A 25094-nucleotide genomic window follows, 5' to 3' on the forward strand; every position below is an offset into this window, starting at 1 on the left:
CTAACTCTCTCTCCTCTGCTCTCATCCTTCTAGACCTATCTGCTGCCTTTGATACTGTGAACCATCAGATCCTCCTCTCCGAATTGGGCATCTCCGGTGCGGCACACTCTTGGATTGCGTCCTACCTGACAGGTCGCTCCTACCAGGTGGCGTGGCGAGAATCCGTCTCTGCACCACGTGCTCTCACCACTGGTGTCCCCCAGGGCTCAGTTCTAGGCCCTCTCCTATTCTCGCTATACACCAAGTCACTTGGCTCTGTCATATCCTCACATGGTCTCTCCTATCATTGCTACGCAGACGACACACAATTAATCTTCTCCTTTCCCCCTTCTGATAACCAGGTGGCGAATCGCATCTCTGCATGTCTGGCAGACATATCAGTGTGGATGACGGATCACCACCTCAAGCTGAACCTCGGCAAGACGGAGCTGCTCTTCCTCCCGGGCAAGGACTGCCCTTTCCATGATCTCGCCATCACGGTGGACAACTCCATTGTGTCCTCCTCCCAGAGTGCTAAGAGCCTTGGCGTGACCCTGGACAACACCCTGTCGTTCTCCGCTAACATCAAGGCGGTGACCCAATCCTGTAGGTTCATGCTCTACAACATTCGCAGAGTACGACCCTGCCTTACACAGGAAGCGCCGCAGGTCCTAATCCAGGCACTTGTCATCTCCCGTCAGGATTACTGCAACTCGCTGTTGGCGGGGCTCCCTGCCTGTGCCATTAAACCCCTACAACTCATCCAGAATGCCGCAGCCCGTCTGGTGTTCAACCTTCCCAAGTTCTCTCACGTCACCCCGCTCCTCCGCACACTCCACTGGCTTCCAGTTGAAGCTCGCATCTGCTACAAGACCATGGTGCTTGCCTACGGAGCTGTGAGGGGAACGGCAACTCCGTACCTTCAGGCTCTGATCAGGCCCTACACCCAAACAAGGGCACTGCGTTCATCCACCACTGGCCTGCTGGCCCCCCTACCTCTGCGGATGCACAGTTCCCTCTGCAGAAGCACCCCCCCCCAAAAAAGATATAGATGTTCTATTGTAAAGTGGTTGTTCCACTGGATATCATAAGGTGAATGCACCAATTTGTAAGTTGCTCTGGATAAGAGCGTCTGCTAAATGACGTAAATCTAAAATGTACAAATGATCTATAACTGGGCTAAGAACTCACTGTCTAGCAAAAGATATGAACAAATGTAAAAATGTGCACAAGTCGCTACATGTAGCTCCAAGTTTGATCTCAAAACAAGTGCCTCTAGTCAGGACCGCTCATACTGTAAAGACAGTCCAGTGCAAAGTGAATGGCACAGATCTATATATGGCAATGGTCTATTTGCATATAGGCCTACTGCAGCACTGATTGGTGCCTGTCAAGTATGGGCCTGAGTGGTGCCTGTCAATGCAATAGAATAATACTCCGATGTGTTCTCCCTAGTGGTGCAGCGGTCTAAGGCACTGCATCTCGCTATAGTACCTGGTTCAAATCCAGGCTGTATCACATCTGGCCGTGATTGGGAGTCCCATAGGGTGGAGCACAATTGGCACAGCATCGTCTGGGTTCGGCTGGAGTAGACTGTCATTGTAAATAAGAATTTGTTCTTAACTGACTTGCCTAGTTAAATAAAAAAAATACAACAACATCTCTTGCATAGTTAGTTTTGTTTCGGTATGTTGCATTTAAAGTGGCTAATCTTGTGTTGATTTGATCACAATTGTCACAGTAAATTTAAACATTGATAGTGTTATCTAATGGGGAAAACTCTAGGTAGTTGAGTGAAGTTCAATCTCGTGCTTGTCTGCACACTGATATTTATTCTGTGCAGCAGTCCTGGGTTAGAGCATCGCACCCTGCAGTTTAGAGGGAACATTGGTTATAGGCCTAATAATGATGATTTATTGGTAATAAAAAAAAATGTGGTGGACTATTAAGTAGGTCAAAATTACTTTACTTTCATATTTAGGCTATAAGTGAGTTGTTTGTGGCACAGTATTATTCTCTATTAAGACCTGAGCTAGTGCTTTTAGCACTCTGTCTTATTTCACACGGTCGGGAATTTAACAAAAACGTGAAAAGAAATGAAAAACAACAAGCTCAATCAAAACCGTCTAACCAATTACAGAGCGCTGGTGTAACACCTATCGCTGTTGATCCTCCCACTTCTGCTGACCCACCTACTTTCAGACGCAACATATAAGAAATTATTTGAGAGAAGCAGCGACCCCATGAACCCAAAGGCCCTTACTGCAGCCCCCACGGTGTCCATGGCGACAAAATTTAACGGGGTTGGCCGGACGGAAAGAGAGCACTTACACCCACCGGAAACCATGTCTGCAGCACCAGCAGAAATGAAATTGAACGAATCCAAATTTATTTATGTGATCACTCTAAAATCCCCGCACAAATGTATATTTGGTGCAATGAGAATCGCCCGACATACCTGCTAAACCGCTCGCCGTTATTGGATTCCGTTCAGCGATTTGGTGAAGTAGGTAGCCAAGTGTGAGTGTTTTAGAAACATCGTTGAGATTTGTATGAGAGGAGGCAGCGGTGCAGACCCGCTCCCATGGTCTGTTTTTAAACCTTCGTCGCCGGGCGAGAAAATACATATCTAACTAGCAAGCTAAACATGGATCAGTATCACGAGTATTCTTAAGATATTAACCAGTATTATTTGTTTACTCGTGTCAGTAGCTACAGTAGTTAACGGTTTCAGTATGCCCGATCGATGGTTTCGTTGAAGCTTGACAGTGCCTGATGCAGGCCTGCTTTTTTTCTATCTGGAAATTTCTTGACTGGGGAAAGCCGCCCTTACGGGATTTCATGACTTCCTAGCATTAGCCTTTTTCGCTGCATCCCCGACTCAAATGATGCGTGTTGTGTCGTTGCATTGATTTTGGATGATCATATCATCTACTTTTAGCATATCAATTTAATTTTTTTATTTATCCAAACGGTATATTTTTATGGGATTATCGGTACATTCGAAGCAAATATGGTGAATTGGAAGCGGCTGCTGCGGGTGTCTAACCGCTCATTTTTGGCCTTCATTTTTTTCTTCTCCATGTCTACGACTGGTCTCTACTTCATATATGTGGCTCCTGGAATAGGTGAGTTTATTATCTTAACATGAACAGCTAATTTTGTGTTATTATCCAAGCTTGTGCCAAGCAAGCTACATTGACATCAACAGGGATGCCACTGACAGTACAGTGTGAAACTGTGGGGATGCTTTCTGCCAGTTAATACTACTGTAGCTTCCTGCTAGCCTAGTTAGGTTATCCATTTAACGTTAGCTATTTAACTAACGTTAGTTAGCTGGATAGCTAGCCATCCGCTTGCCTACAGCTGCAGTATTCCTGTGTATATGAAGACACAGCGGAGCCGGTGGGAGATATGGCTAGGAAAACGTCCCTCAATCCAGGGATGAGAAATGCCTTGCACTCCGAACTGTCCCATTATATCAACTGTCACACCGTTTAGACTGAACGACTCATTTAACTAGCAGTCTTTCAATCTTCGTGGTGTAACAGTTGTGATAATGGGACAATTCGGAGTACAACGTATTTCTCATCCTTGGGTTGAGGTAGGTTTGTTCTACAAACCATATCTCGCGTCGTGTCCCGGGTGTCTTATATACACAGGAATGTTGTCCGACCCTAGTTAAGCTGTGAGGAAACCGGTTGGATCTCCTGGCGAGCTAGATAAACTAGCTAATCGTCCAGGGATCAGTTTACAACCTATTGGGCTTAACAAGTGAACCGATTATTTATCTTCTCGATATAGCTAGATAATCTTTTGGATGATTGCATGATAAATTACCTGCTTTGGCCGCCTTTCCATCCAGTTCTCTGCTGCCAATGACTGGAACGAATTGCAAAAATCGCTGAAGCTGGAGACTTGTATTTCCCTCACTAACTTTAAACATCAGCTATCCGAGTAGCTAACGGATCGCTGCAGCTGTACACAGCCCATCTGTAAATGGCCCATCCAATCTTACTACCTCATCCCCATATTGTGTTTATTTACTTTTCTGCTCTTTTGCACACCAGTATTTCTACTTGCACATCATCATCTGCACATCTATCACTCCAGTGTTAATTTGCTACATTGTAATTACTTACTACTATGGCCTATTTATTGCCTTACCACCTCACGCCATTTGCACACACTGTATATATACACTTTTTTCCCCTATTGTGTTATTGACTGTACGCTTGTTTATTCCATGTGTAACTCTGTGTTGTTGTTTGTGTCGCACTGCTTTGCTTTATCTTGGCCAGGTCGCAGTTGTAAATGAGAACTTATTCTCAACTAGTTTACCTGGTTAAATAAAGGTGATATCATATTTTTTTTAAGTTAACTAGGCAGCTCGATATAACGTCAGCTGGTCGCTGTAACGTCAGTCAACATTGAACAGTCATGCGCTGTCTCTTCTACAAAGTGTGTGCTTGCTCAGAAACAAGCCATCTACTAATAATGTAGTAAACAAGATAGTTTAACTAATTGAGTAATTCATTTTCTTACAGGGATTTCAGAAAGGAACATTTAACTGATTATTCACTAGGTCTAACTTAGTAACTTTACACATAGCAGCAATCTTGTATGAATATCTGCCGTGCTGTTGAACCATGCCGTGCTGTTGAACCATGCCGTGCTGTTGAACCATGCCGTGCTGTTGAACCATGCCGTGCTGTTGAACCATGCCGTGCTGTTGAACCATGCCGTGCTGTTGAACCATGCCGTGCTGTTGAACCATGCCGTGCTGTTGAACCATGCCGTGCTGTTGAACCATGCCATGGTGGGAAGGGATATGGAGTTTTCCACATTCACTAACCGTTGCATTGGTCGAGTTTGTTTTACGTGGCCTGGTACCCCGGGTGAGTGGAGATTTCACTTAAGGACCAATGGAATGGTAGAAAATGAGCAAACTCTGCTCAGTTTTGCGCATCAGCGGTAAACTAGACATCGGGCCGATGCGATTTTGGCATTTTTAGCTAAAATCGTCCGATTCCTAAATATGCTCACCGATATATCTTGCATCCCTAGTTAAAACCCATATATATTTGTTAATACACAGCACCAACTACATAAATACACTACATGACCAAAAGTATGTGGACACGTGTTTGTCGAACATCTCATAAGAAAATTAAATAATGGGCATTAATATGGAGCTGGTCCCCACTTTGGTGCTATAACAGCGACTACTCTTCTGGGAAGGCTTTCCACTGGATGTTGGAACATTGCTGCAGGGACTTCCTTCCATCCAGCCACAATAGCATTAGTGTGGTCGAGCAATTAGGCCTGGCTCGCAGTCGGCTTTCCATTTCATCCCAAAGGTGTTCGATTGGGTTGAGGTCAGGGCTTTGTACAGGCCAGGCAAGTTCTTCCACACAGATCTAGACAAACCATTTCTGTATGGACCTCGCACAGGGGTATTGTCATGCTGCAACAGGAAAGGGCCTTCTCCAAACTGTTGCCACAAAAGTTGGAAGCACAGAATTGTTTAAAATGACATTGTATGCTGTAGCGTTAAGATTTGCCTTCACTGGAACTAAAGGGCCTAGCCCGAACCATGAAAAACAGCTCCAGACTTTTATTCCTCCACTAAAATTCACAGTTTACACTATGCATTCAGACAGATAGCATTCTCCAAACCCAGATTCGTCCGTCGGACTGCCAAATTGTGAAGCGTGATTCATCACTCTAGAGAAATTGTTTCCAATGCTCAAGACTCCAATGGCAGCGAGCTTTACATCACTTCAGCCAACGCTTGGCATTGTGCATGGTGATCTTAGGCTTGTGTGCGGATACTCGGCCATGGAAACCCATTTCATGAAGATCCCAACTAACAGTTATTGTGCTGACATTGCTTCCAGAGGCAGTTTGGAACTTGGTAGTGAGTGTTGCCACCGAGGACAAACTATTTTTACCCGATACTCGCTTCAGCACTCGACGGTCCAGTTCTCTGAGCTTGTGTGGCCTACCACTTCGCAGCTGAGCAGTTGTTGCTCCTAAACGTTTCCACGTTACAATAACAGCACTTACAGTTGAACGGGGCAGCTCTAGCAGGGCAGAAATGTGACGAACTGACTTGTTGGAAAGGAGGCATCCTATGACGGTGCCACGTTGACAGTCACTGAGCTCTTCAGTAAGGCCATTCTACTGCAAATGTTTGTCGATGGAGATTGCATGGCGGTGTGTTCGATTTTATACACCTGTCAGCAATGGATGTGGCTGAACTAGCCGAATCCACTAATTTACAGGGGTGTCCACATACTATTGTATATACAGTAGGGCTGACCCCATTTTCTAATATACAATGTTTGTTTGGTAACGGTCATTTCAGTTAATACATTCAATCAATTATTATTAGTCTTACCGTTATCATTGTAGGACATAGGAGTTGGCTTAACAGCACAAACAAATCTGGGACCAGGATAGTCGGCTGGCTATCTGTGTTGTCCTGTTCAAAATAGTGCTGCAGAATATTGTATATTATATCAGCACCAGTGGCAGCTGGTGGGAGGAGCTATAGGAGGACTTCCTCATTGTAATGGCTGGACTAAAATCAATGGAACGGAGTCAAACATGTGGTTTACATGTTTTGATGTGTTTGATACTGTTCCATTGATTCTATTCCAGCCATTACAATGAGCCCATCCTCCAATAGCTCCTCCCACCAGCCTCCTTTGATCAGCACTATGTCCATAGCGTGATCCTTATGGCCTAGCAGTAGAGTAGCCAAAACACTGTACCATTCATAGTGACAGTGTTGGAACTACAGATATAAGCCTAACAGCTGGTTAACCATGCGTAAATAAAAGCCAACACCCTTTTCTTGTGTTGCTTCAGACAAAGGCCCAATTAATTTTAGCTACTGATATGCTGTGGGGTTTTTACTCCTGGGACCACTAATATACTCAAAGAAACAAACTGTTTCAAGACATGACTTACTTGGGAAAAGCTGGCATATTTGCCATCTTACTAAACATTGGCTGATTATGATCCATGCTTATGCCATTAATCCATTCTAGGTTACCTCGCTCACTCTGTTCATGTGAAATACATATAGGCCTATCAGATGTACACTACCTAGCTACTAAACCACACAACTAGGTAGTTAGCAGTGTTGGTCATGTGGCTCTACTTGCTGGCTCTGTCAGCTGACGTGCATATGTTATATAACGTAAGTAGATGACGTAATGACGCCACGAAAAATACAGCGCTACACAGAACAAAAGCAGAAAAATACTAAGCGCACTCTTCCAACAACTAAACAAGTTCAAGTTGCGCAGTCATTTGAAAGAGTAAGAACATTTCAGCAAGACAACTCGGAAGGCGAAACCCATTAACGCCAAGATAATGGAATTCATTATGCTATGGGCGTCACGACTGACATTTGGACCAGCGACGTCAGCCCCATGAGCATGCCGAGTCTGACGGCACAGTGCGTTGACAAGGATTTCGTACAGAGGAAAGCCATATTGCATGCTCGAATGTGCTGGTTCTCATACTGCTGCTGCCATTTCAATGGCATTTGAGAGCATGTTTGAAACTTGGAGACATGAATACCCTCCTAGCGCCATTCGAACAACTGACTTGAGAAATCAGCTAATCAACTGCATCTGCAGCAGACTTGATTTCGTTTGTCATGGCATTGAAATGCCTGCTCAACAGAACTGCCGAAACGTAGAAATGTACTCGAGGCTGTGAACAAGCGATTCGGTGGTATTCTCGCTGAGCCTCTTTACTGTGCTCGATGCTAGGTACAAGGACCGCTACTTCGATGCAGACAAGAAACAGGGTTTACGTGAAATGTTACATACACAGCTGGACAAGATGGAAACGGACACAGTGCTCACCGAGGAAGAGGGGCCACGGACAGACAGACAGCTGAAACTTCACTGCTTGACAGGTATGATGAAATCCTGGTTGAGAATGAAACGACTGAACAAATTAACAACGAAACAGCACAGCAAGTAAGTGAAAGATAGGTTTTGATTATGTTTTAGTGGTATTTTGTATTTTATTAGGATCCCCATTAGCTGTTGCAAAAGCAGCAGTTACTCTTCCTGGGGTCCACACAAAACATGAAACAATACAGAATGACATAATACAGAACATCATTAGACAAGAACAGCTCAAAGACAGAACTACATTCATTTTTAAAAAGGCACACGTAGCCTACATCAATGCATGCACAAACTATCTAGGTCAAGTAGGGGAGAGGTGTTACTTTCTCAGTTTTTTTTAATCTAGGTTTGCTGTTTATTTGAGCAATATGAGATGGAAGGAAGTTCCATGCAATAAGGGCTCTATATAATGCTGTATGTTTTCTTGAATTTGTTCTGGACTTGGGGACTATGAAAAGACCCCTTGTGGCATGTCTGGTGGGATAAGTGTGTGTGTGTGTCAGAGCTGTGTGTAAGTTGACTATGCAAACAATTTGGGATTTTCAACATACTAATGTTTCTTGCCGTCAGTCTCTCCTCAACTCTTAGCCAAGAGAGACTGGCATGCATAGTATTAATATTAGCCCTCTGATTACAATTAAGAACAAAACGTGCCACTCTGTTCTGTGCCAGCTGCAGCTTAACTAGGTCTTTCCTTGCAGCACTGGACCACACAACTGGACAATAATCATGCTTTGTTTAATGCCAGTGGCAGGTCATTGGTAAAAATAGAAAAGAGGGCCTAGAAAGCTGCCCTCCGGTACACCACACTACATGTTTGACATTAGAGACGCTTCCATTAAAGACAACCCTTTGAGTTCTATTAGATGGATAGCTCTGAATACACGATATGGCAGAGGTTGAAAAGCCATAACACATTTTTTCAACAGCAGTTTATGGTCAATAATATCAAATGCTGCACTGAAATCTAATAGTATAGCTCCCACAATCTTCTTACTATCAATTTCTTTCAACCAATCATCAGCCATTTGTGTCAGTGCAGTACATGTTGAGTGCCCTCTCTATAAGCATGCTGAAAGTGTTATTAATTTGTTTACCGAGAAATAGCATTGTGTTTGGTCAAACACATTTTTTTCCAACAGTTTGCTAAGAGCTGACAGCAAGCTTATAAGTCTGCTGTTAGAACCTGTAAAGGCCGCTTTACCACTCATGGGTAGCATAATTACTTTGGCTTCCCTTCAGGCCTGAGGACAAAGATTTTCCTCCAGGCTCAGACGAAAAATATGACAGATAGGAGTGGCTGTAGTCAGCCACCATCAGTAGCTTTCCTTCTAAGTTGTCTATGCCAGGAGGTTTGTCATTATTGATCGTTAACAATAATTGTTCCACCTCACCCACACTAACTTTACAAAATTCAAATTTGCACTGCTTCCAATATTAGTTTTTTTAATACATGATATAAATGCTCACTGTTTGTCATGGGCATTTCCTGCCTACGTTTGGCCACTTTTCCACTGAAATAATCATTAAAATAATTGGCAAATTCAAATAGTTTTGTGATGAATAATCCATCTGATTCGTTGAAAGATGGAATTGAATTTGTCTTTCTGCCCATAATTTAAAGTACTGAAGTTTTTTTTCCATTATTCTTGATGTCATTGATCTTGGCTTCATAATAAAGTTTCTTCTTTTTGTTGAGTTTAGTTACATAATTTCTCAATTTGCATTCAGTCAGCCAGTCAGATGTGCAGCCAGATTTATTAGCCAATCCTTTTGCCCCATCACTTTCAACCCTACAGTTTTTCAATTCCTCATACATCCATGTAGCCTTAACAGTTATAACAATCAGTTTCTTAACAGGTGCATGTTTATTAATAATTGGAAGAAGCAATTTCATAAATTCATGATGTGAAGCGTCTGGATGCTCCTCATTAATCACATCAGACCAACACATATTTTTAACATCATCCACGTAAGAGTCACAGCAAAATCTTTTGTATGATCTTTTGTACACTATTTTAGGCCCAGCTGTTGGAACTTTGGCTTTCCTAGATACAGCCACTATATTGTGATCATTGCATCCAATGGGTACAGATATACAGTTGAAGTTGGAAGTTTACATACACTTAGGTTGGAGTCATTAAAACTCGTTTTTCAACCACTCCACAAAATTCTTGTTATCAAACTATAGTTTTGGCAAGTCGGTTAAGACATCTACTTTGTGCACGACGCAAGTAATTTTTCCAACAATTGTTTACAGATTATTTCACTTATAAATCATTGTATCACATTTCCAGTGGGTCAGAAGTTTACATACACTAAGTTGACTGTGCCTTTAAACAGCTTGGAAGATTCCAGAAAATGATGTCATGACTTTAGAAGCTTCTGATAGGCTAATTGACATCATTGGTGTCAATTGGAGGTGTACCTGTGGATGTATTTCAAGGCCTACCTTCCAACTCAGTGCCTCTTTGCTTGACATCATGGGAAAATCCAAAGAAATCAGCCAAGACCTCAGGAAAAAAATTGTAGACCTTCACAAGTCTGGTTCATCCTTGGGAGCAATTAACAAACGTCTGAAGGTACCACGTTCATCTGTACAAAAAATAGTATGGAAGTATAAACACCATGGGACAACACAGCCATCATACCGCTCAGGAAGGAGACGCGTTCTGTCTCCTAGAGATGAACGTACTTTGTTGCAAATCAATCCCAGAACAACAGCAAAGGACATTGTGAAGATGCTGGAGGTGATGGGTACAAAAGTATCTATATCCACAGTAAAACGAGTCCTATATCGACATAACCTGAAAGGCCACTCAGCAAGGAAGAAGCCACTGCTCCAAAACCGCAATTAAAAAGCCAGACTATGGTTTGCAACTGCACATATGGACAAAGATTTTACTTTTTGGAGAAATGTCCTCTGGTCTGGCAAAAGGGGGAAGCTTGCAAGCCAAAGAACACCATCTCAACCGTGAAGCACAGGGGTGGTAACATCATGCTTGTTGGGGTGGTTTTCTGCAGGAGGGACTGGTGCACTTCACAAAATAGATGGCATCATGGGGTAGGAAAATTGGGGATATATTGAAGCAACATCTCAAGACATCAGTCAGGAAGTTAAAGCTTGGTCGCAAATGGGTCTTCCAAATGGACAATGACCCCAAGCATACTTTCAAAGTTGTGGCAAAATGGCTTAAGGACAACAAAGTCAAGGTATTGGAGTGGCCATCACAAAGCCCTGACCTCAATTCTATAGAAAATTTGTGGGCAGAACTGAAAAAGCGTGTGCAAGCGAGGAGGCCTACAAACCTGACTCAGTTACACCAGCTCTGTCAGGAGGAATGGGACAAAATTCACCCAACTTATTGTGGGAAGCTTGTGGAAGGCTACCTGAAACGTTTTGACCCAAGTTAAACAATTTAAAGGCAATTCTACCAAATACTAATTGAGTGTATGTAAACTTCTGACCCACTGGGAATGTGATGAAAGAAATAAAAGCTGAAATAAATAATTCTCTCTACTATTATTCTGACATTTCACATTAAAATAAAGTGGTGATCCTAACTGACCTAAGAATGGGAATTGTTACTAGGATTAAATGTCAGGAATTGTGAAACTGAGTTTAAAGGTATTTGGCTAAGGTGTATGTAAACTTCTGACTTCAACTGTCGCTTTAGAACTACGTTCTACAGCATTAGTAAAAATGTGATCGATACATGTCAATGATCTTGTTCCTGTCGTGTTTGTAAACACCCTGGTAGGTTGATTTAATAACCTGAACCTGATTACAGACGCTTGGGACATACGTAAATAACAACAAAATAACTTTTTGGTCAGCGTGTGTGTGTGTGTGTGACCTTTTTTTTTAACTAGGCAAGTCAGTTAAGAACATTACGGCCTACCCCGGCCAAACCCTGATGATGCTGGGCCAGTTGTGCACCGCCCTATGGGACTCCCAATCACGGCCGGATGTGATACAGCCTGGATTCGAACCAGAGACTGTAGTGACGCCTCTTGCACTGCATCTTAGTGCCTTAGACCGCTGTGTGTGTAACTATTTAACTGTACTAGAATGGTTAAGGCCTAAGGTTTTATTTTTTGGGGGCAAGAAAATATCGGTATCGGCCAAAAATGTCATCGGTGCATCCCTAGTTTTAACTGTATTTGTTAGTTTGCAGTTGGTCAATTTATGCTCCCCACATATAAAAACCACAGACTGATGGAATGCCTCGAACGCAAGATCATAATTTCTGTCTCACACGGTGGAGGATCATATTGCCTCTAGCCTACTGCACATGGTAAGCTGTAAGTGGCACTTCCCTTTTTAGTATGGTAAATGTCTGTAAGGATTTTTCTACAATATTCACAGCATATTGACACAATTACAATCTTTATAGAATAAAAATCTAATTTCATCAATTACATGTGGTAATATGTATTTATGTGAACATTTTAGCTAGTAAGTGAGCAGTAAATGAAACGAAGTGAATTATCTCCTCCCTCTCTCCCCTGTTTTAGCTTACGGCTATCAGTTTAGCTGGCTAGGTTTAGGATACTAATACTAGCTCACAAGTGACAAACTTTGCTAGCTACAGTGCTTTTAGAATGTATTCATACCCCTAGACCTATTTCACATTTTGTTACAGCCTGATTCAATAAAATAAAACGTGTATAAAAAAAAAAAATTCTCACCCATCGACACACAGTACCCACAAATGACAATGTGAAAACATGTTTTTAGACATTTTTACAAATTTGCTGATAATGAGAACTAATTTACATAAGTATGCACAACCCTGAGTCAATACATTTTACAATCACCTTTGGCAGTGATTACAGCTATGTGTCTTTCTGGGTAAGTCTTTAAGAGCTTTCCCACACAAGACTTTTCAACATTCTTCAAGCTCTGTCAAGTTGGTTGTTGATCATTGCTAGACAGCCATTTTCATGTCTTGCCATAGATTTTCAAGTAGATTTAAGTAAAAATTTACTAGACCAATATTCAATGTCATCTTGGTTAGCAACTCCAGTGTATATTTGGCCATATGTTTTAGGTTATTGTCCTGCTGAAAAGTGAATAGGTCTCCCATTGTCTGTCGGAAAGCAGATTGAACCAGGTTTTCCTCTAGAATTCTGCCTGTCCTTAGCTCCATTCCGTTATATTTATATATATATATATATACACAAAAAAAACTCCCTAGTTCTTGCCTATGACGAGCGTAACTTTAACATGATTCAGCCACCCCCATGCTTGAAAATATGAAGTGGTATGTGTTTGGATTTGCCCCAAACAACGCTTTGAGTTCAGGACATGAAGATACATTTTTAGCAGTTTCACTTTAGCGCCTCATTGCAAACAGGATGCATGTATTCTGATCAGGCTTGCTTCTTTTCACTGTCATTTAGGTATTCATACACCATCCAAGTGTAATGAATAACTTCTCCATCCTCAAAGAGAGATTTCATGTTTTACCAATCTACCAATAGGTGCCCTTCTTTGCGAGGCATTGGAAAACTTCTCTGGTCTTTGTGGTCGAATCTGTGTTTTAAATTCAGTGCTTGACTAAAGGGCCTTACAGAAAATTGTGTGTGTGGGGTACAGAAATTAGGTAGTCATTCAAAAATCATGTTTAAGACTATTGTTGCACACTGTGAGTCCATGCAACTTATGTGACTTGGTAAGCGCATTTTTATTCCTGAACTTATTTAGGCTTGCAATACAGAAGGGGTTGAATACTTACACATTCAAGATATTTCCCCACATTGTGGGGTATTGTGTGTAGACCACAACATCTCAGTTTAATCCTTTTTAAAATTCAAGCTGTAACACAACACAATGTGGAAAAGTGTGAATACTTTCTGAAGGTACCTTATGCTATCGACATACACAAACAAAATCAATCTAGTTGACTTATTTTGCTAGCTAGAAAGAAATTGCCACATTAATTCAGAAAGGAAGAGGATAGCTAGCTATATAGCAAGCGAAGGTTAGCAGCTGCATCATCAACAAGAAGCAACTGTGACAACGTTGATCCTAAGATCACAGAATGAGCAAAATCCACAGAATGAGCAAAATCCACAATCCACCCCTCCAAAGAAAGCATGGCTCTGGGGCTTCCCCGAAATGTCCCCAGCCTGGCTGCAAAGCGCAGCCCCTTAAACTTGATCTATGCAGTGACCTCTGTTGCAGCCAGGCCTGGATTTTCGTGATTTGAGGGGCATGGCCATTTGGCCTTTAAGAAATGCCCAATCTGCCAGGGCACCAAGGCCATCTTGCTAGGGCACCAAGTCCATTAACCAAAATAGGCCATTTTAAATTGATTTGAAAACCAAAAAAAGCAATTCTGTTAGGGACAAAAATAAGTATATGTGAATGTACATAAATAATTGACCTACATGTTGAGTTGTAGGTGATAGCCGATGCTGACATGAAGAGTGTGCCTGAAAATCCACACTTTAATGAGACTTAATTACACGTGTGTGTGTGTGTGTGTGTGTGTGTGTGTGTGTGTGTGTACATTTGAAGTCTTAAGTTTACATTCACCTTAGCCAAATACCTTTAAACTCAGTTTTTCACAATTCCTGACATTTAATCCTTGTAAAAATTCCCTGTCTTAGGTCAGTTAGGATCACGACTTTATTTTAAGAATGTGAAATGTCAGAATAATAGTAGAGTGATGGGCGCAATAGTCTGGGTAGCCATTTGATTAGGTGTTCAGGAGTCTTATGGCTTGGGGATTGAAGCTGTTTAGAAGCCTCTTGGACCTAAACTTGGTGCTCCGGTACCGCTTGCCGTGTGGTAACAGAGAGAACAATCTATAACTAGGGTAGCTGGAGTCTTTGACAATTTTTAGGGCCTTCCTCTGACACTGCCTGGTGTAGAGGTCCTGGATGGCAGGACTCTTGGCCCCAGTGATGTACTGGGCCGTTCGCACTACCCTCTGTAGTGCCTTGCGGTCGGAGGCCGAGCAGTTGCCATACCAGGCAGTGATGCAACCAGGCAGTGATGCAACCAGTCAGGATGCTCAACGTCCATGGATGTTGAAATTTGGTCAGTCCGCCCTGGCAGGACCAAATCTGAACCAATCATAGATGTCTGTTTCGCAAGTTTGGAAAGTACAATACAGTAGAGTACAGTAAAGCATACGAGTGCAGTATAATGCACTGTACTGTACTGTGCTGTACTGTGTGTTCAAACTTGTGAAACACAGACGTCCATGATTGGTTTCAGATTTGGTCTGGTCCAGACCGACCAAATATGGTCTTGTATATTTCTACCTTTTGTGTAACTATTCAGGATACATCACAATGAAGACATTTTTTATTCATATCCATAATAATGCTTTTCTCTATAGTACTGATCAGGGACCCATGATGTAATTCCGTAACCATAATTACGTTACTGGATCTCAGTCCACTTCATATACTGTAGTTCAATAACCAAAATATCTATATATTTTTTTAAAAACTCAAAGTGTCACGTCATAGCTGACACCACATTCTTTCTGCAGACATCTTTGAATCTTAATTCGGAGCAGATATTCTTTGGAAAATGTGATCTCATAAGTAATTTTTACGATAATTCTGTTACCAGACTTTGCATCTGCACAGTTCTTCCAGTAAAGATTTTTGTTTGTTGAAATTGTTCAAAGCAGTCCTCGTGCATAGAGTTGTATGGTTTGTTAAGCTTTTAAATCAATGTTTTTAGCCTATAGTTTAATGTGAAATATCTGAGTCAAAGCGCAGTTCCGTTAGCATGAATTGCCCTTGTGCAACGACTATTTTATAAAATGTAAACATTTTGTAGGCTTTTCAATTCACTTTGACATTATGGAGCATTTTGTGTAGACCGATGACAAAAAAAATCTCAAATCTATCTTATTTCAATCCGACTTTGTAATACAACATAATGTGAAAAATTCCAGGGGGGGAATACAAAGTGCTTGAAAAGCAAAACAAACATCAATTAAAGTTTGAATGACATGAGTATAGGTTTGGACTTTAGAAGTTTTGAGTCGTGCAATCATCCAACAGATGGCGCGACAGTCAAGCACAAGGCTTGAGCAGAGGGAGGTTCAGGTGGTCAACAGGGGGAGCTGAGCAGCCAGAGCAGGTCTTTTGGGCGCGGGGAGGTACAGAACTACCAAAATAAAGGAAACACCAACATTATGTCTGAATAGGGTATTGGGCCACCACGAGCGAGAACAGCTTCAATGCACCATGACATAGATTCTACATGTGTCTGGATCTCTATTGGAGGGATCCGACACCATTCTTCCACAAGAAATTCCATCATTTGGTGTTTTGTTGATGGTGGTGGAAAACGCTGTCTCAGGCACCGCTCCAGAATCTCTCATAAGTTTAATTGGGTTGATATCTGGGGACTGAGACGGCCATTGCATATGGCTTACATCATTTTTATGCTCATCAAACCGTTCATTGACCACTCGTGCCCTGTGGATAGGGGCATTGTCATCCTATGGGGGCATAGCCATGGTAGCCAAAATAATGGCCTGCCCAGCATTTTATACATGACCCTAAGCATGATGGGATGTAAATTGCTTAATTAACTCAGGAACCACAACTGTGTGAAGCACCTGCTTTCAATACACTTTGTATCCCTCATTTACTCAAGTGTTTCCCTTATTTTGGCAAGTACCTGTAGCTCAAGGCATCTCACCGTCCACATCTCCATTGTAGCTATGTGAAACAATTGTCTGGTTGAGAACAAAAACACATTTCATATGTATGTCCTTCAACCAGTACTAGAGAGATTAGGCCTAGATTGTTTTGATTTTGATAGCATCAAAAAGGTAAACCACTGCCAGATATATGTGTAGTATAGTAGACAGACATTGGAAAATACCATTTAATATAGACCTAGTAATATCTGAAAAGGTCAGTAGGTCTGGAGAATGTTTTCATCCTCTGAGCCATCGAACACCAGCTTTCTTTTTCATATCATATGGAAGTCCCATAGGTTATCCGCTATGTTCTATGTTTATTATCACATATTATTCCTGAGTATCCGTTCTTTAATAGCAGATGTGTATGTCCAGTCAGGGATGACTGTGTGTACAGTATCTGAGACAATGTCAGTATGTAGGCTAACAAGATTGGATAATGCTGGATTATATGGTCAATTGGTCAGTCATTATTAGTCAGATATGGTCAGCACAGAGAGCGTGGTGTATGATGACACACACACACGCCTTCTCATCGGGAGTGTGTGTGTGTGTGTGTGAGACAGTGGACTGTGCTTTTGCATTGCTTTACATAAGTGTGGTACCATCCAAGTTGTGGTGAAAGGGCACAGCACTGACCCTGATATGCAAATGTTTGGTGATTCAGACTCCTCAGAGATTGGCCTACCTGTCCAATTTAATTATATTGTTAAACCTGAATCAGTCTCTAATAACAGTAACAGGGGATGTTTGCTTTATGCTGTTGCTGGGATACAGGCTAGTCAGATATGTTGGTTGAAATTTGGTTATTTAGCCTCAGAAGGCTTCTCAAAACTAGGCTTCTGTGAATTAGTTGGTAGAGCTGGGCAATATGGACAAAATATCATATTACTATTTTTCTACACATTTTTGACAGTATGACACTATTTAGTTGTTAAATAACACAATTTCTGAATATGCTTTGAGTAGTTCATGTCCCGAAGGTGGCAACACACACATTATGTGATTTCAATGAGGGCTTTCTCCATTTATACTCCCCTCCCTTTTCTTATAATTGCCACACTGTGCCACGCATCATGATATGGGCAAAATCTAGTCCTAGTTTAATTGGTGAACTGTTAGAATTGTTATATTTCCAAGATTCCAATTATATATACTGCTCAAAAAAATAAAGGGAACACTTAAACAACACATCCTAGATCTGAATGACAGAAATAATCTTATTAAATACTTTTTTCTTTACATAGTTGAATGTGCTGACAACAAAATCACACAAAAATAATCAATGGAAATCCAATTTATCAACCCATGGAGGTCTGGATTTGGAGTCACACTCAAAATTAAAGTGGAAAACCACACTACAGGCTGATCCAACTTTGATGTAATGTCCTTAAAACAAGTCAAAATGAGGTTCAGTAGTGTGTGTGGCCTCCGTGCCTGTATGACCTCCCTACAACGCCTGGGCATGCTCCTGATGAGGTGGCGGATGGTCTCCTGAGGGATCTCCTCCCAGACCTGGACTAAAGCATCCGCCAACTCCTGGACAGTCTGTGGTGCAATGTGGCGTTGGTGGATGGAGCGAGACATGATGTCCCAGATGTGCTCAATTGGATTCAGGTCTGGGAAATGGGCGGGCCAGTCCATAGCATCAATGCCTTCCTCTTGCAGGAACTGCTGACACACTCCAGCCACATGAGGTCTAGCATTGTCTTGCATTAGGAGGAACCCAGGGCCAACCGCACCAGCATATGGTCTCACAAGGGGTCTGAGGATCTTATCTCGGTACCTAATGGCAGTCAGGCTACCTCTGGCGAGCACATGGAGGGCTGTGCGGCCCCCAAAGAAATGCCACCCCACACCATGACTGACCCACCGCCAATCCGGTCATGTTGGAGGATGTTGCAGGCAGCAGAACGTTCTCCACGGCGTCTCCAGACTCTGTCACGTCTGTCATGTGCTCAGTGTGAACCTGCTTTCATCTGTGAAGAGCACAGGGCGCCAGTGGCGAATTTGCCAATCTTGGTGTTCTCTGGCAAATGCCAAACGTCCTGCACGGTGTTGGGCTGTAAGCACAACCCCCACCTGTGGACGTCGGGCCCTCATATACCACCCTCATGGAGTCTGTTTCTGACCGTTTGAGCAGACACATGCACATTTGTGGCCTGCTGGAGGTCATTTTGCAGGGCTCTGGCAGTGCTTCTCCTGCTCCTCCTTGCGCAAAGGCGGAGGTAGCGGTCCTGCTGCTGGGTTGTTGCCCTCCTACGGCCTCCTCCACATCTCCTGATGTACTGGCCTGTCTCCTGGTAGCGCCTCCATGCTCTGGACATTACGCTGACAGACACAGCAAACCTTCTTGCCACAGCTCGCATTGATGTGCCATCCTGGATGAGCTGCACTACCTGAGCCACTTGTGTGGGTTGTAGACTCCGTCTCATGCTACCACTAGAGTGAAAGCACCGCCAGCATTCAAAAGTGACCAAAACATCAGCCAGGAAGCATAGGAACTGAGAAGTGGTCTGTGGTCACCACCTGCAAAACCACTCCTTTATTGGGGGTGTCTTGCTAATTGCCTATAATTTCCACCTTTTGTCTATTCCATTTGCACAACAGCATGTGAAATTTGTCAATCAGTGTTGCTTCCTAAGTGGACAGTTTGATTTCACAGAAGTGTGATTGACTTGGAGTTACATTGTGTTGTTTAAGTGTTCCCTTTATTCTTTTGAGCAGTGTAGTTGGAATATAGTGGGTAGGACCTAGAATACATTGTTGTTTGACATGACAATGAATTAATAAGCCAGGGAGGAATTATTGACAGAGTAGGAACCAAAGTGTTGGTCAGTGTTTCCAGGGGACCCTAATTAGATGTTAGATCACAAGTTTTGTTGGCTCGCTAGCTAGACAACATAATCATGCTTCGCCTATTTCTGATAAGCATGTTTGTGCAATGGTATCTTATCTAGGCAATGGTACCAGGCGGTATTAGCTAGCTAGTTACGGCTACTCTGACTCTTAGCTGGCTAGCTAGCTTGCTAAATGTACTAACTAGCGATTAGCATTAGCGGCTAACAAAGTTATTTTAGCAACACATTACTAAAGATTAACAAAACTAGCAGACACTAGTTACACAAACAAATAGTGTAATTTTATAAGACTTGTGGAAGCAGCATGTCACCAACATTGTTGCATCCGTCTGACCATTCAGAGTGAACGGCAAGTGGTCGAGCAACTACTATCTCCTTGAGTGTCAGGGCTTGGTGTGGTCAGCGGCATGCAGGAGGATAGGGAGAGAGATGATGTAGAAAACGAGGTGAACTATAAAAAAATTGTATTATACACGCAGGAGTTGCACATCACATTAAACAAAGCAAACATTGAAATACCATTATAGAAGGTAAAGTGAAAACTCATACCGGTCCGTGCATCAGTACCGGTATATAGTAAAATACCGCTCAGACCTATTAGTTGGTGTTTCAGTGTAAAGGACTCTTAGTGCTTGACCGGTCCTCTGTAATGGGTGATAGATCAGATGGGTGTGGTGTCTGTGTGTGAGTTTGTGTAATTTATTTGGTGCCTGTGTTCGTAATTGATGAGATGGGTGTGTAAGTTGATGAGATGCATGAGTGTGTAAACTGATGAGGTGTGTAACCTTAGCTGATGAAGTGTGTGTGTGTGTGCCCTGGCTGTTTTGCTGCAGTAGTGGTAAATGTTAAATGATTCAGAGCCCCTAGCAGCCTCTAGGCTGGGAGTGGGACTGAGACTGTGTCCCAAATAGACGCACTAATTTTGACTGGGGCCTATAGGGTGAGGTGCACTATGTAAGAAATAGGTCTCTATTTAGGATGTAGCCAGAGAAAGGGATTTCCTGCCGCTTATCTCGCCTCCCTGTGTCTCATCACTGTTAGCGGCTGGGACGGTGTTAAACCGTGGCATTGGGTGACAGCTGAGGTTGTTCCATGTGACTGGGGGAGGGAAAGCTTTTACGCTGACGACTTGAGCAGTCAGCAAATTTACTGTCGTGGACAGGTATGTGAGGGGGGTGTAATTGAACCAGTCAGACTAAAGTGATTGCACTCTCTTTCCTTTTGTCCCTCTCTTTCCTACGTCTCTCTCCCTCCTTTTCCTCACCCTCCCCTCTCGCTCTCCCTGTCTCAATCCCTCTCTCCAGCCAACACCTACTTCTTCATGGTGCAAGCCCAGGGCATCATGTTGAGGGATAATGTGAGGACCATTGGTCAGATGATCAGACTCTACACCAATAAGAACAGTACTCTCAACGGCACAGGTGAGTTTGATAGGAGGTGAGCCAGACGGGGTCTCCAATCTTAGGAGGGTAGTAGAAGGGCATTTAACACCATAGTACCCTCCAGGTGGTGAGGGGTGTTGAGGGTAGGTAACAACATCTCCACCCCGCTGATCCTCAACACTGGGGCCCCACAAGGGTGCATTCTGAGCCCTCTCCTGTACTCCCTGTTCACCCACGACTGCGTGGCCATGCACGCCTCCAACTCAATCATCAAGTTTTCAGACGACACTACAGTGGTAGGCTTGATTACCAACAACAACGAGACGGCCTACAGGGAGGAGGTGAGGGCCCTCGGGAGTGTGGTGTCAGGAAAATAACCTCACACTCAACGTCAACAAAACAAAGGAGATGATCGTGGACTTCAGGAAACAGCAGAGGGAGCATCCCCCTATCCACATTGAAGGGACAGTAGTGGAGAGGGTAGTAAGTTAAGTTCTTCGGCGTACACATCACGGACAAAGTGAATTGGTCCACCCACACAGACAGTGTGGGTGGACCAATTCAGCGTGGGTGGACCTCAGGAGGCTGAAGAAATTCGGCTTGTCACCAAAAGCACTCACAAACTTTTACAGATGCACAATCGAGAGCATCCTGTCGGGCTGTATCACCGCCTGGTACGGCAATTGCTCCGCCCACAACCGTAAGGCTCTCCAGAGGGTAGTGAGGTCTGCACAACGCATCACCGGGGGTAAATTACCTGCCCTCCAGGACACCTACACCACTCGATGTCACAGGAAGGCCATAAAGATCATCAAGGACAACAACCACCCGAGCCACTGCCTGTTCACCCCGCTATCATCCAGAAGACGAGGTCAGTACAGGTGCATCAAAGCAGGGACCGAGAGACTGAAGAAGCAGCTTCCATCAAGGTCATCATACTGTTTAACAGCCACCACTAACATTGAGTGGCTGCTGCCAACATACTGACTCAACTCTAGCCACTTTAATAATGTAAAAATTGCTGAAAAATGTATCACTAGCCACTTTAAACAATGCCACTTCATATGTTTACACACCCTACATATGTGTATATACTGTGCTCGATACCATCTACTGCATCTTACCTATGCCGTTCTGTACCATCACTCATTCATATATTTTTATGTACATATTCTTCATTCCTTTACACTTGTGTGTATAAGGTAGTTGTTGTGAAATTGTTAGGTTAGATTACTCGTTGGTTATTACTGCATTGTCGGAACTAGAAGCACAAGCATTTCGCAACACTCGCATTAACATCTGCTAACCATGTGTATGTGACAAATAAAATTTGATTTGACTTTAACCAACATGACACGATGGGCAGCCAAATGTCACAAGATTGGCCCTCGCTCAAATTCTGAAAATCAAATCAAATGTTATTGTTCACATGCACATGGTTGTCAGATGTTAATGCGAGTGTAGCGAAATGCTTGTGCTTCTAGTTCCGACAGTGCATTAATATCTAACAAGTCATCTTAACAACTCCACAACTACCTAATACACCTACCTAAAGGGATGAAATAAGAATATGTACATATAAATATATGATGAGTGATGGCTGAGCGACATAGGCAAGATCCAATAGATGGTATAAGATACATTACTCATCTGTATATGAGTATATACTGTAAGATGCATTGTTAAAGTGACTAGTGATCCATTTATTAAAGTGGCCAATGATTTGAGTCTGTATGTAGGCAGCAGCCTCTGAGTTAGTGATTGCTGTTTAACAGTATGATGCCCTTGATGGAAGCTGTTTTTCTGTCTCTCGGTCCCAGCTTTGATGCACCTGTACTGACCTCGCCTTCTGGATGGTAGCGGGGTGAACAGGGAGTGGTTCGGGAGGTTGTTGTCCTTGATGATCTTTTTGGCCTTCCTGTGACATCGGTTGTTGTAGGTGTCCTGGAAGGCAGGTAGTTTGCCCCTGGTGATGCGTTGTGCAGACCGCACCACCCTCTGGAGAGCCTTGCAGTTGAGGGCGGTGCAGTTGCCATACCAGGCGGTGATACAGCCCGACAGGATGTTCTCGATTGTGCATCTGTCAAAGTTTCAGGTTTGAGGTGACAAGCCAAATTTCTTCAGACTCCTGAGGTTGAAGAGCCGCTGTTGCACCTTCTTCACCACACAGTCTGTGTGGGTGGACCATTTTTGTTTGTAATGTGTACGCTGAGGAACTTAACTTTCCACTGCTGTCCCGTCGATGTGGATAGTGAGGTGCTTCCTCTGCTGTCCACGGGCATCTCCTTTGTTTTGTTGACGTTGAGTGAGAGGCTGTTTTCCTGACACCCCACTGCGTGTGCCCTCACCACCTCCCTATAGGCTGTCTCGTTGTTGATGGTAATCAAGCCCACTACTGTGGTGTCGTCTGCAAACTTGATTATTGAGTTGGAGGCGTGCATGGCCACGCGGTATTTGGTGAACAGGGAGTATACTCGGGGCCTGAGCACGGACCCTTGTGGGGCCCCGGTGTTGAGGATCAGCAAAGTGGAGATATTGTTTCCTACCTTCACCACCTGGGGGTGGCCCTTCAAAGTCAAGGACCCAATTGCACAGGGCGGGGTTGAGACCCATGGCCTCAAGCTTAATGAAGAGCTTGGAGGGTACTATGGTGTTGAATTCTGAGCTGTAGTCAATTAACAGCATTCTAACATAGGTATTCCTCTTATCCAGATGGGATAGGGCAGTGTGCTGTGATGGCGATGTATCGTCTGTGGACCTATTGGGGCAGTAAGCAAATTGAAGTGGGTCTAGGGTGGCCGGTAAGGTGGAGGTGACATGATCCTTGACTAGCCTCTCAAAGCACTTCATGATGACAGAAGGGAGTGCTACGGGGCGATAGTCATTTACCGTAATTTCCGGACTATTATAAGCTGCTACTATTTTCCCACGCTTTGAACCTCGCGGCTTAAACAATGATGCGGCTAATATATGGATTTTTCCCGCCCCCCCCCCCCCCCCCCAAAAAAACCACATTCTGTGACGTGCTCAGTTTTTTTGGCGGCATGAAGCTTTCATTAGACCAATGAAATTGCCAAATGGGTTAAGGTCAAACAACTTTTTTGTTTACTGTTTAGATTAAATCGAGCACTCTCAAACTTCCCATCATTCTGATTACGGTAGTCATTTTGTCACCCTCATGGCAAAGACACGGAGAAATGCATATGATGCAGCTTTCAAGTTGAAGGCGATTGATCTGGCTGTTGGAAAAGGAAATAGAGCTGCTGCACGGGAGCTTGGTCTGGAGCAATGACTTTCTTGGTAGGCTACTGTTTACTGCAAATTGTTTGTTTTTTGTTACAAGCCGTGTTTCGTTAAAGCCTGTGTAAAGTTGTTTCAATGTACCGGTAGGCACCTGCGGCTTATAGACGTGCGGCTTATCTATGTTCAAAATATATATATTTTTTTAAATTCAGTGGGTGCTGCTTATATTCAGGTGCGCTCAATAGTCCGGAAATTACGGTAGTTTAGTTACCTTTGCCTTCTTGGGTACAGGAACAATGGTGGCCATCTTGAAGCATGTGGGGACAGCAGACTTGGGTAGGGAGCGATTGAATATGTCCGTAAACACACCAGCCAGCTGGTCTGTGCATGCTCTGAGGACGTGGCTAGGGATGCCGTCTGGGCCGGCAGCCTTGTCAGGGTTAACACGTTTAAATGTCTTACTCACATCGGCCACAGAGAAGGAGAGGGGAGGCCCGCAGTCCTTGGTAGCAGGCTGTGTCGGTGGCACTGTATTATTCTCAAAGCAGGCAAAGAAGGTGTTTAGTTTGTCTGGAAGCAAGACGTGGCTGGTTTTCTTTTTGTTGCTTGTAGACCCTGCCACATACGTCTTGTGTCTGAGCTGTTGAATTGCGACTCCACTTTGTCCCTAAACTGACATTTGGCTTGTTTGATTGCCTTGCGGAGGGAATAACTACACTGTTGATATTTGGCCATATTCCCAGTCATCTTTCCACGGTTAAATGCTGTGGTTTGCGCTTCCAGTTTTGCGCTAATGTCGCCATCTATCCACGGTTTCTGGTTAGGGTAGGTTTTAATAGTCACAGTGGGTACAACATCTCCAATGCACTTCCTAATTAACTCACTCACCGAGTCAGCGTATAAATCAATTTTATTCTCTGAGGCTGGCCGGAACATTTCACAGGCTGCGTGATCAAAACAATCTTGAAGCGTGGATTCCGATTGGTCAGACCAGCGTTGAATGGTTCT

The 25094-nt window shown here is 43.4% G+C and overlaps 1 protein-coding gene across 3 annotated transcripts in view; it reads left to right on the forward strand.

The window, feature by feature from the left end:
* The first annotated feature begins 2240 nt into the window (after window positions 1-2240).
* LOC115192303 (beta-1,4-galactosyltransferase 6) overlaps window positions 2241-25094 on the forward strand; it is a 40092-nt gene continuing 17238 nt past the window's right edge. The window contains exons 1-2 of one of the 3 annotated variants that reach the window (XM_029750638.1): window positions 2241-3107; window positions 20766-20882. In XM_029750638.1, the coding sequence (XP_029606498.1) occupies window positions 2993-3107; window positions 20766-20882 (232 nt within the window). In that variant the 5' untranslated portion in view covers window positions 2241-2992. The remainder of the gene's footprint in view (window positions 3108-20765; window positions 20883-25094) is intronic. The other 2 variants (XM_029750639.1, XM_029750640.1) reach the window with 2 other exon arrangements.

This window comes from Salmo trutta, chromosome 4 (assembly GCF_901001165.1).
Source record: "Salmo trutta chromosome 4, fSalTru1.1, whole genome shotgun sequence".
In the NCBI taxonomy this organism is placed as follows: domain Eukaryota; kingdom Metazoa; phylum Chordata; class Actinopteri; order Salmoniformes; family Salmonidae; genus Salmo; species Salmo trutta.